This window comes from Cervus elaphus, chromosome 20, assembly GCF_910594005.1.
Source record: "Cervus elaphus chromosome 20, mCerEla1.1, whole genome shotgun sequence".
Classification (NCBI taxonomy): domain Eukaryota; kingdom Metazoa; phylum Chordata; class Mammalia; order Artiodactyla; family Cervidae; genus Cervus; species Cervus elaphus.
Genome location: NC_057834.1, coordinates 92,159,726 through 92,172,496, shown reverse-complemented (window position 1 = coordinate 92,172,496; position 12,771 = coordinate 92,159,726). Strand labels below are relative to the sequence as shown.

The window sequence follows — 12,771 nt, the reverse complement described above, 5'->3', positions numbered from 1 at the left end:
CCCGAATTTCAGTCTTATTCTTACAGTAACCTCAAGACTTCTCCATCTCCTTTTGAAGACAATGGGCTGCCTTTCTGGATGCCTGAGGTCCTCGGCCAGAATCCAGAAGTCTTTTGTGGAATTTGCTCAGTGTTCAAATGTTCTTTCGATGAATTTGTGGAGGAGAAAGTGGTCTCCCCATCCTACTCCTCTGTCATCTTAGGACTGCTCCTATTATCATTTTTAAAAGTTTACTTCCAAATACTTTCCCTGACTCTGAGCTTATCTTTTCATTCACTTACTAGGGCCTTTTACAGACTATTTTAAACAACTGATGAAGTTCACTTTACTATTTTTGCTTTTTAAAGATTGTGCTTTTAGTATCAGGTCTGTCTTTGCCTCAACCTAGATCCTAAAAATTTCCCTCAATTTTATTTTTTCTAAAATAAGTTTTTACGTTTAACTCCAAGATCCAATTTGAGTTAATTTTTTTGAGTTGTAAAACTTAAGGAAGTTCATCTCTTGTGTGTGTGTCTGTCTATGTATGTCCAACTGTTCCAAGTAACATTTATTGAAAAAGCTATATTTTCTCCATCAAGTTCTGTTCCTATTGTTATTTACATCTAAGTATTTCATTCTTGAGTGATTATAAATGACAATATGTATTTAATTTAGGTGACCATGTACTCACTGTTAGTACACAGAAATAGGATTGATTTTTGTTTAGCTAACACCCTGCAGCCCTGCCAAGCTCATTTTTTAGTTTAAAGAAATGTTTTGGTAGATTCTGTGGCATTTTCCACACAGGTGATCATTTCATCTGCAAATAATTTATTTCTTCTTTTCTCATCTGTATGTTTCTTTTTTTCCTTTTCTCACTTTATTGCACCACCTCGGCTTACCAGCAGCCATGTTGACAAGAGAAATGAGAACAGCCATCTGTTTTGTTCCCAGTCTTAGGAAGAAAACATTCTTGAGTTTTTTGATATGGGAGATTACATTAATTCATTTTCAACTATTGAACCAGCTGTGCATCCCTGAAACAAGTTCTACTTGCACATGGTATATAATTCTTCTTACATATGCTAAATTATATTTGCTAAGGTTTTGTTTAAGATTTCTGTGCTTATATTCACTAGAGATATTTTTATCCCAGGGATAAATCCCACCTCATCATGATGTATGATCTTTTTAATATATCAGTGAACTCAGCTTGCTAACATTCTGTTGAGGGTTTTGCATCCATATTCATCATGGATATTGATCTGTAATTTTCTTTTCTTCTAGTGTCCTCATATTGTTTTGGCTTTAGCTAAGTGTTCCTTTAGATTCTATTTCATTTTGAAAAGTATCAGAAAAAATGGTATTAGTTTCTCCTTAAATATTTGGTAGAATTTACCAGTGAAGCCATCTGGTTCTAAATTTTTCTATGTTAGGAGACTTTTGATTACTGATTCAATCTCCCTGCTCATAATTAGTGCCTTAATTTTTTTTTTAATTTCTTCATGATTTAGTCTTAATAAGCTGTATGCTTCTAGGAATGTATCCATTTCTAGGTTGTCTGTTGGCATACAATTACTTATAGCAGTCTCTCATAATCTTCTGTATTTGTGTGGTATCAACTGTGATGTCTCCTCTTTCTTTCTAATCTTACTTCCTTGGATCCTCTCTCTCAAGTATAACAAAGAGTTTGTCTATTTTGTTTATCTTTTCAAAAAATAAATCTCTTGGTTTCATTTATCTTTTCTGTAGTCTTTTTAATCTCTATTTCATTTATTTCTGGTATTTCCTTCTTCTCACAAAATTTGGTTTAATTTGTTCTTCTTCATTTTCTAGTTCCTTGGGGTGTAAAGTTAGATTGTTCATTTGAGTTCTCTTTTTTAATGTAAGCATCTATCACTATAAAATGCCCTCTAAACAGCTTTAACTATATCCTATTAGTTGTCATTCTAAGATTTTTTTTTCAATACATTGGTTAAGTTTTTTATTCTCCACATAATTGTGAATTTTCCTGTTTTCCCTTGCAATTGATTTCTTGTTGTTTCACTCAGTTGTGTCTTACTCTGCAACCCCATGGAAGACAGCATACCAGGCTTCCCTGTCCTCCATATCTCCCAGAGTTTGTTCAACGTTGTGTCTACTGAGTCAGCAATGCCATCCAACCTCTCATCCTCTGTCATCCCCTTCTCCTCCTGTCCTCAATCTTTCCCAGCATCAGGGTCTTTTCCAAAGAGCTGGCTCTTTGCATCAGGTGGCCGAAGTATCAGAACTTCAGCATCAGTCCTTCCAATGAGTTGTCAGGGTTGATTTCCTTTAGGATTGACTGGTTTGATCTCCTTGTGATCCAAGGGACTCTCAAGAGTCTTCTTCAGCACCACAGTTTGAAAGCATTAATTCTTTGGGAACCTCTGGGACAACACTAGATGCACCAACATTCACATTATAGGGGTCCCAGAAGGAAAAGAGAGAAAGGACCTGAGAAAATATTTGAAGAAGTATAGCTGAAAACTTCCCTAAAAATGGGGAAGGAAATAGTCAACCAAGTCCAAGAAGTGCAGAGAGTCCCACACAGGATAAACCCAAGGAGGTACACACTGAGACATACTAATCAAAATGATGAAAATTAAAGATAAAGACAAAAATGTCAAAAGCAACAAGGGAAAAATGACAAGTAACATACAAGGAACTTCCATAATGTTTTCAGTTGATTTCTCAACAGAAACTCTACAAATCAGAGGAGAAGGTCAGGATATTTAAAGTGATGAAAGGAAAGAACCTAAACTAAGAATACTCTACCCAGCAAGACTCTTGCTTAGATTTAATAGAGAAATCAAAAGCTATCCAAACAGGCAAAAGTTAAGAGATTCAGCACCACAAAACCAGCTTTACAACAAAAGCTAAAGGAATTTCTCTAAACAAGAAACACAAGAGAAGGAAAACACTTACAAAAAATAAACCCAAAAAAATTTAGAAAATGGTAATAGGATCATATATACTGATAATCACCTTAAATGTAAGTGGATTAAATGTATAAACCCAAAGACACAGACTGGCTGGGCAGATGAAAACATGTGTATGTATGCATTTCCACTTACCAATCACTCCAAGAGACCCCCCAAATTGTATGCAATTATTTTATATTGTTAGGTTAATCATGTTCCCATTATGGCTTGCAAATATAATTATCTTTTATTTTCTATCTGGCTATTAAGAAAACTGATAAACATATTTTACTATTGTTATTATATAACTATTATTTGCTTAATACCATTGTATCATGATTGATAAACAGAAAATAATAGAATTCTATATCACTAAATCTACCATTTAATACAAATCCTATAATCACTTTTTAAAATCCAGATGCATATCAGAATTATCTTGCAATTTTTTGAAAAATACAAATGCCCAGGTATTGATATTTTTCTCAAAAGCTACAGATGTGTTTCTAATGAGGAGCCATGTTTAAAAACAACTGTACTATATGATGATCTTTTACTTAAAAAAAAAAGAAAATCCTGTGGATTCCAAATATAGACTCCTTTGGCATTTAGGTTACTGAGTAAAAGAATTAAGTTGTTAGATTAATTCTCATTTAGTATTTTAACACAGACAGGGGATGTTCAACCTAACTACTTTCTTTTTAGAATTATAACTGACATGATTCGATAGAATGTTTTTTTCTTATAATTCAGTAAATCTCAAAAGTGATTTTAGAATCCTTGGGAGGCCCCAAGACCCTTCAAAGACCCATGAGGGCCTTCTTTTTCTAATTACATATCTGTATGAGGACATATTTTCTTTATTTACTTCAGTCAAAACAACATTTTGCAATAGTTTAAATGCAGAAGTAGATATGAAAAATATCTGTGTTTAATTAAGACAGATATTGAAGATATATACAAAAATGTAAAACAATGTCATTCTTCTAATTATTTTTATTTTGGAAAGTATATTTTTTCATAAAATGTGTTTATAAAATGGGTTTGTTATTTCAAATGACTTAAGCATATATTTGAAAATTCTCTTTTAATTTTCAATACATTAATATCTATGGATATAATCTATATAAACAAAAAGTTTCTGGGATCCTCAATAACAGGCCCAGATATTGGGCCCTGTTATATTTTCTTAGTAATTATTTTTCATCCCATGTAGTCTATCAGCTCCCAGTAAGGAAATATTTTATTCTACATTCATCTTTGTATATGTATTCCTTATACTGTCTAGCATGCTGTAGAAAGATATTTAATAAATGTTTTCTGAATTAAAATATAAATAAATAAAGTGTTTAGAGAAACAAATTTACAGAGACAGAAATAGACAAATGGTTACCTAAGACCAAGGTAACAGTGGGGGTTAACTGCAAATGGGAAGAAGAATTTTGGGAGTGGTGGAAATTTCTAACACTGGATTGTGAAGACAGTTATACAGCACTGCAATTTACCAAAATTATGGACTCATATATGTAAAATGGGTAAATTTTATAGCATGTAAGCTATACCTTCTTAAAGCTATTAAACATAATGGAGAGCCCTCAAAATGTTAAATATTTGTTTCTCCACAATTTGGTAATCCCATGATCAGTAATTTTTACCAGCAGACACATAAGCTTTTATAAATTTTGTTATAAGACATTAGTATGATAATATATTCACTAGTTTCTGATATTTCATGTAAGTGATAAAAATACTGATTTATATAATTTAGGTAATAGAAATTAGAAGTTAAGGTTTTACTTCATTTATTTAAAATGAAACACAAATGAAGCCAACTACCTTTTTCAAAGCAGAGCAGAAATTAAAGAGAAGTCGGTGGTTATATGTCTTGAATCTTTCAGGAAGATGCCAGTTTTGAATTATTTCTTCATCAGAAATCACATGATGATCCAATGCTTTGAGAGTCCATATACTGTTGACAAGAACATGTCTATATCCTTTTTTAAGGCTTACTGGACAATCAAACATAGTGAGGGCAATGAGTCTCGGACAGGCAGATAACATACATACGTTCTTTAACTTTGCAAACCCATTGTCATGTAGAAAGAGAAGTTTTAGATTCTTCAATCCACTCCAAAATTTGGTATCTGGTAGACTCTTTATCTGAAGCAATAATAGTAATACTTTAAATACAAATACCAATTGTCCCTGAATTATATGGAAAAAAGGAAAAACTTTAAACATCTTCTATAATATAATATTCAATTCAAATAACAAGTTTCTCATTAGTAAACAAAAATGCAATTTCTAATTATCCAAAGGATGACTGGGGCAAACTAAAATACATTAGGTATCTGTAATTACTAGTGTAATTAAATAAACAAATATATAATCCATTCAATAAAAATTCCTTTGTAATAAGTAGACTTTTTAATCTTTTCTAAAATATTTCATTACATGAAAAACTTAAGGGGTCAAATCAATCAATGTGATACTCCACATTAACAAAAATGAAGAATAAAAAATCATATAGTCATCTCAATAGATACAAGAAATGTATTTGCCAAAATTCAACATCCAGTTATAGTTAAAACTCTCAATAAAGAGTATAGAAGGAATGTACCTCCACACAGTAAAGGCCATATATGACAAGCTTACAACTAACATCATTCTCAATGGTAAAAAGATAAAATCTTTCCCTCTAACAGCAAGAATAAGACAAAGATGCCCAGTTTTGCATTTTTGTTCAACATGGCACTGGGAGCTAGAAGTCCTAGTCAAAGCAATTAGGCAAGAAGAAGAAACAAAGGCATCCTAATTGGAAAGGAAAAAGTAAAATTGTCACTTTTTGTGAATTAAACGACCTACATTCACACCTCAGAGATATTGTGCAATTGGTTTCAGACTACTGCAATATAGCAAACATTGCAATAAAGAAGGACTTTTTTTTTTGGTTTCCCATTGCATATTAAAATTGTTTACACTATATTAGTCTATTAAGTGTGCAATAACATTATGTCTAGAAAAAAATCAAAGTACACATCTGATGTAAAAAATACTTTATTGCTAGAAATTGCTAATCATCATCTAATAATGTAGGATTTCCACAAATCTTAAATTTGTAAAAAATGTAGTACTTGCAAAGTGCAATAAAGTGATACCCTCTAAAATACAGCATGCCTGTATACAGAAAACCCTAAATACTACAGAAAATAACCCTCAGAATAAACAAAATCAATTAACATTTCAGAATACAAAATCAATACACAAAGTTATGCTGTCTTTCTATGCCTGAGCTATTAAATATTGGAAAGGGAAATTAATAAAATAATCTCATTCACAATTACATTAAAATAGTAAAAATACTTAGAAATAAATTTAACCAATGAGGTGAAAGATATGCATATACACTGAAAATTATAAGACATATTGAAAAGTAATTGAAGAATACAAATAAACTGAAAGATATTCTGTCCTTGTGGGCTGTAAGAATTAATGCTGTTATAACATTTATACTACCCAAAGCAACCTACAGATTCAACAAAAGCCATGCCAAAATTCCAGTGGCACTTTTAACATAAATAGAACAAATAACCCTAATATTTGTATGAAACTAAAAAACACTCAAATAGGCAAAAACCTTTGAGAAAGAATGAATTTGGCGCCTTCACACTTCCTGAATTCAAAGTATAATATAAAGCTACAGTAAAAAAAAAAAAAAAACAGACTGGTACTGGCATTTTAAAAAAACAGGTCAATGGAACAGAAACACATCCCATGAATAAACCCACACATTGATTTACAAAATGGATTTACAGTAAAGATCAATTTATTTACAAAAAAGGAGTCAAGAGCATACACTAGGAAAAGAGCAGTTTCTTCAATAAATTGTGTTGGAAAAATGGGACAAGCACATGTGAAAGAATGAAACTTGACCACTATCTTATGCTATACACAAAAGTAAACTCAACATGGATTAAAGACTTGAAGGCACAATCTGAAACCATAAAATTCCTAGGAGAAAACACTGGTGGTAAGCACCTTGTTATGGGTCTTGGTGATAGTTTTTTTCAATTTGACACCAAAAGTAAAGGCAAAAAACTCAAAACTGAATATAGTGAAATGAACTCAAACTAAAAAGCTTCTGCACATAAAGGAAGCCATCAATAAAAAGAAAAGGGAACCTACTGAATGGGGGAAAATATTTGCAAATCACATCTGAGATGAGGCTAACATCAAAAATCTATAAAGAACTCATACAAGAATAGGAAAAAAAAATACAACTAAAAAATAGGCAGAGGATCTAAGACAATGCTTTTTCCAAATAAGACATACCGGTGGCCAGCAGGTACATCAAAAGATACTCAGCAACACCAATCATCAAGGAAATGCATATTGAAACCACCTCATATTGGACCATTCTCATGCCTGTGAGAATAGCTATTATCAAAAAGACAAAAAATAAAGTGTTGACAAGGATGTGGAGAACAGGGAACCCTGTGCAGTGTTTGGAGGATCGTAAATTGGTGTAGTCACTAGGTAAACAGCAGGGGTTCCTCAAAAAATTCAAAGTAAAGCTTCCATATGACCCAGCAATTATATTTCTGGAAATTTATTACAAGGAAGAGAAAATACTAGCTCAAATAGACACACACACTCCCATGTTCACTGCAGCATTAATTATAATAGCCAAGACATGAAAGCAACCAAAATGTCTGTCTGCTGCTGTCTATGGAAGAGTAAGTAAAGAAAATGTGATATATACATCCAGTGTAATATTATTGATTCACAAAAAAAGAATAAAATCATGCCATTTGAAACAACATGGTGTACTTTCAGGGCATTACCCTAAATGAAATAAGTCAGAGAGAAAAACAAATACCATGTGATCTCACTCAGGTGGAATCTGAAAAAACAAAACACAAACAAAAAACGAACTGTTACAGAGAATGTATCAGTGATTCAGAGGCAGAGGAGGTGGGGGAAATGTGAAGGTGCTAAAAAGATACAAATTTTCAATTATAAGATAAATGAGTCCTGGGGATATATTCAATAATATTCAACAGCGTGAGTATAGCTAATAATACAGGATTATATATTTGGAAGTCATTAAGAAAATAGATAATAATAATAAAAGTTTTCATCATGAAGGAAAAATTATAATTCTTTAGGGAAGGATGCTAACTTGACTTATTGTGATTATTTTGCAATATACACAAATGCTGAATCATTATGTCATATACTTGAAATCAATATAATGCTGTATGTCAAGTATACGTCATTAAAAAAATTAAGCAGTCAAGAAGTAGTCTTAATCAAGACTATGGATTTAAGAAGTAAAATAAACCACATCACACACTGATGGTTTACATATTTTAAATTACAAATGTTTGATTATATTTAAAATGTTTATTAAATGGTTAAATTAAATGTTTGCTTATATTTGTGTTTATATATTTATTTTTTATTTAGTTCTGAATTGTTTATATTTCACACAAAAGACTACCTGGGAGAAATACTGTATATAGATAACCTAAGAGCTTATTAGATATCAGCTTCATTTATGTGCAAACAAGTGATTGCTTACCTGATTTCCATGGAGATCAAGTTTGATTAATTTCATACAACTCTGAAGTGGACGAATATCTGTAATAAAATTGTTTGAGAAGATGCATACTCTAAGAGAGATATAAGATTGAAGACTTTCCATAGATTTTAAATGAAGGCCACTGAACTTCACAAAAACAAAATCTTTTTGACCTTCTATTATGTTCTCATTATAGTGACTCCATTCTCTGTGATTGGTTAGCTCTTCTATGATTGTTCCATGAAACATCTAAGAAAAATGAGAAATTTTGAAAGTTTTTCTCAAATAAACGTGTCTGAAAATAATAATATTTTCTAGGAGTAAGAATAAAATGGATAGAAAAGTTAAAGTTAAAATTATTAAAAATATAATTTCCAGAAAACCTTCTATCCCAAAGCATTTTTGTGAGTTTTTCTTAAATTTTTATTGGAGTATAGCTGATTTAAAATGTTGTATTGCTTTCAGTTATACATATACATATAACCCCCCATTTTTTTAGATTCTTTTCCCATATAAGCCACTGCAGAGTATTGAGTAGAGCTTCCTGTGCAGGTTCTTAGTTATCTATTTTATATGCAGTAGTGTGTTTATGTCCATCTAAATCTCCCAATTTATCCCTCAGTTCAGTTCAGTCACTCAGTCGTGTCCCCTCCTTATCCATTTTCTACAACATAAATGAAACTTGAGGACTTTATATTAAGTGAAATAAGTCAACAGAGAAAGACAAATACTATATTATCTTCCTTAATGTAGAATCTAAAACAGTTGAACTTTATTCAAATAGAAATTAAATTGGTGGTTGCCAGTGGTGGCCAAAATGGGGTTCAAGAAATCGGAAGATGTTAGACAAAGGGGACAAAACTCCAATTATAAAATGAACAAGTTCGGGGGATACAATGGAGAACACCACAAAGGCATGTTAGGTCACTTCAGTCGTGTCTGACTCTTTGTGACCCTGTGGACTGTTGTCCCCCAGCCTCCTGTGTCAACGGGGATTCTCTAAGCAAGAATACTGGAGTGTGTTGCTAGGCCCTCCTCTAGGGGATCTTCTGACCTGTCTCTCGTCTCTTATCAAACTCCTGTCTCTTATGCCTCTTGCAGTGGCAAGCAGGTTCTTTACCACCACCACCACCTGGGAAGCCTACAACACCATGACTATAGTTAAAAATACTATATTGTATACTTAACAGTCACTTAGAGAATAGGTCCTAAATGTCCTCACACACAATAAAAAAAAAAAAAAGGTAATGAGGTGATAGATATGTTAATAAACCTTATCATGGTAATCATTTTACGATGTATATGTGTATTAAATTATCACATTGTATACATTAAACTTGTACAATGTTATATATCAATTATATCACAATAAACCTGGCAGTAAAGATTCCTAATAAGTTTCTCTGATTTAGATTAAAATCTGTTAATTCTTTGAAATCCTTCAGTTTGAATTCTCTATAGCCAATATCCAATGTCTTCTTTAAAAAGTGCACATTTTTTCATATATTTCCACTGTGTAATAAAGCACCCCCAAATCTACTGTGTTTGAAAAAAAATCAACATTTATTCTTTCTTAGGTCTGTGGGTTGACTTAGTCAAATGGCAGTTCTTTTCCAAGTCATGTTGACCTGAGATTCAATCTTGTGGGACTCATCCAAACTAATACCTCCAAGGTGGCTAATTTACATATGTGAAACACTGGCAAAGACAGAAGGAAGGTAGGTTTTGCTAGGATGCTGGGATGTATGGGTCTCTCACCATACTATCCAAAGGCCTCTCTACCTAAAGCAGTACTCATGATGTCATCCTCTCACAAGTATAATCATCTGTCTCTGTTAATAAGGAAGCAAGGTTTCTACATGGTTGAATCAGGTCTCCAAAAAGTATAAACATAGAATATGTCAGGCCTTCTAAACGTTTATGTCCAACTTGCACAGCTTTAACTCTTTGACCTTCTATTGCTCAGAGGAAGTTATTTTGATGGTTTGAACCAGCTTTAAGGTAATTAAATAAAGACAAAAATAAAAGTTGTTCTGAGCTTTGTGACCTCAAACAAGTTAAGTATCCTCTGCTTCATATGTATCAAAATTATGTGCCTCAGTTTCCTCATCTATAAAATGTGGATAGTAACAGTATTTGATGGAAATAATTGTCATGAGGATGAAACAAGTCTGCATAAAGGCTTTAGAACAATGTCTGGCACATAGCAAGCACTATAAGATGAATATTACTTATAAAGCAAATATCTAGTTGAATTAACAACTCAAGATAGAATGTCTCTTCAAAAAGTAAGTGAGGGCACTTCTGATTTTCAGTACAGCATGTAAGGAGCTTCAAAGTTGTCACACCATCTTAGCAAGTAAAAGCAGGACAATTAACTGAAAAATCAACAAGTCTTCTCAGATCCATCAAAGAAGGCAGGTCACAAGGAGAACCAATACCCCAAAACAGAAACAGGCAGGCAGATACAGAGATTTAGAACTTATGGGAGTAGAAATTAACCAGCTAAGGTCTCTCAAGAAAACAGTGTCTCCCAATAGGAAAACCTATAACTGACAAGTTACGACAGGCTCTGTACTGACATTATACAGCTTTGACATATTCCTTTTCCTATTTGGAACCAGTCTATTGTTCCATGTCCAGTTCTAACTGTTGTTTCCTGACCTGCATACAGGTTTCTCAAGAGGCAGGTCAGGTGGTCTGGTATTCCCATCTCTTTCAGAATTTTCCACAGTTTATTGTGATCCACACAGTCAAATGCTTTGGCATTGTCAATAAAACAGAAATAGATGTTTTCTGAAACTCTCTTGCTATCTTGATGATCCAGCAGATGTTGGGAATTTGACCTCTGGTTCCCCTGCCTTTTCTAAAACCAGCTAAAACAGCTGGAAGTTCACGGTTCACGTATTGCTGAAGTCTGGCTTGGAAAATTTTGAGCATTACTTTACTAGCATGTGAGATAAGTGCAATTGTGTGGCAGTTTGAGCACTCTTTGGCACTGCCTTTCTTTGGGATTGGAATGAAAACTGACTCTTTCCAGTCCTGTGGCCACTGCTGAGTTTCCCAAATTTGATGACATGTTGAGTGCAGCACTTTCACAGCATCATCTTTTAGGATTTGAAATAGCTCAACTGGAATTCCATCACCTCCACTAGCTTTGTTTGTAGTGATGCTTCCTAAGGCCCACTTGACTTCACATTCCAGGATGTCTGGCTCTAGGTGAGTGTGAGTGATCACACCATCATGATTATCTGGGTCATGAAGATCTTTTTTGTACAGTTCTTCTGTGTATACTTGCCACCTATTTTTAATATTTTGCTTCTGTTAGGTCCCTACCATTTCTGTCCTTTATTGAGCCCATCTTTGCATGAAATGTTCCCTTGAACATGGAACAACAGACTGGTTCCACATAGGAAAAGGAGTACTTCAAGGCTGTACATGGTCACCCTGCTTATTTAACTTATATGCAGAGTACATCACATGAAATGCTGGGCTGGAGGAAGCACAAGCTGGAATCAAGATTGCTGGGAGAAATATCAATAACCTCAGATATGCAGATGACACCACCCTTATGGCAGAAAGTGAAGAAGAACTAAAGAGCCTCTTGATGAAAGTGAAAGAGGAGAGTGAAAAAGTTGGCTTAAAGCTCAACATTCAGAAAACTAAGATCATGGCATCTGGTCCCATCACTTCATGGCAAATAGATGGGGAAAGAGTGAAAACAGTGGCTGACTTTATTTTTCTGGGCTCGAAAATCACTGCAGATGGTGATTGCAGCCATGAAATTAAAAGACACTTACTCCTTGGAAGGAAAGTTATGACCAACACAGACAGCATATGAAAAAGGAGAGACATTACTTTGTCAACAAAGGTCCGTCTAGTCAAAGCTATGGTTTTTCCAGTAATCATGTATGGATGTGAGAGTTGGACTATAAAGAAAGCTGAGCACCGAAGAATTGATGCTTTTGAACTGTAGTGTTGGAGAAGACTCTTGAGAGTCCCTTGGACTGGAAGGAGATCCAACCAGTCCATCTTAAAGGAGATCAGTCCTGGGTGTTCATTGGAGGGACTGATGTTGAAGCTGAAACTCCAATACTTTGGCCACCTGATGCAAAGAGCTGACTCATTGGAAAAGACCCTGATGCTGGGAAAGATTGAGGGCAGGAGGAGAAGGGGATGACAGAGGACGAGATGGTTGGATGGCACCACTGACTCAGTGGACATGGGTTGGGTAGACTCTGGCAGTTGGTGATGGACAGGGAGGCC

The 12,771-nt window shown here is 33.8% G+C and overlaps 1 protein-coding gene across 2 annotated transcripts in view; it reads right to left on the bottom strand.

Moving 5' to 3' along the window:
• The window catches only part of LRRIQ3 (leucine rich repeats and IQ motif containing 3), a 198,002-nt gene that overhangs the window by 166,226 nt on the left and 19,005 nt on the right, over positions 1-12,771 (bottom strand). Inside the window, exons 4-7 of one of the 2 annotated variants that reach the window (XR_006335709.1) lie at positions 8,506-8,754; positions 7,801-7,824; positions 7,254-7,358; positions 4,953-5,081 (exon numbers count right to left, since the gene is read on the bottom strand). Coding sequence is in view for 1 of the 2 variants with exons in the window: in XM_043876900.1 (XP_043732835.1) it covers positions 4,758-5,081; positions 8,506-8,754 (573 nt within the window). In the remaining variant the exon portion in view is untranslated. Of the gene's footprint in view, positions 1-4,757; positions 5,082-7,253; positions 7,359-7,800; positions 7,825-8,505; positions 8,755-12,771 lie in introns of those variants that run through there. The other variant, XM_043876900.1, reaches the window with a different exon arrangement.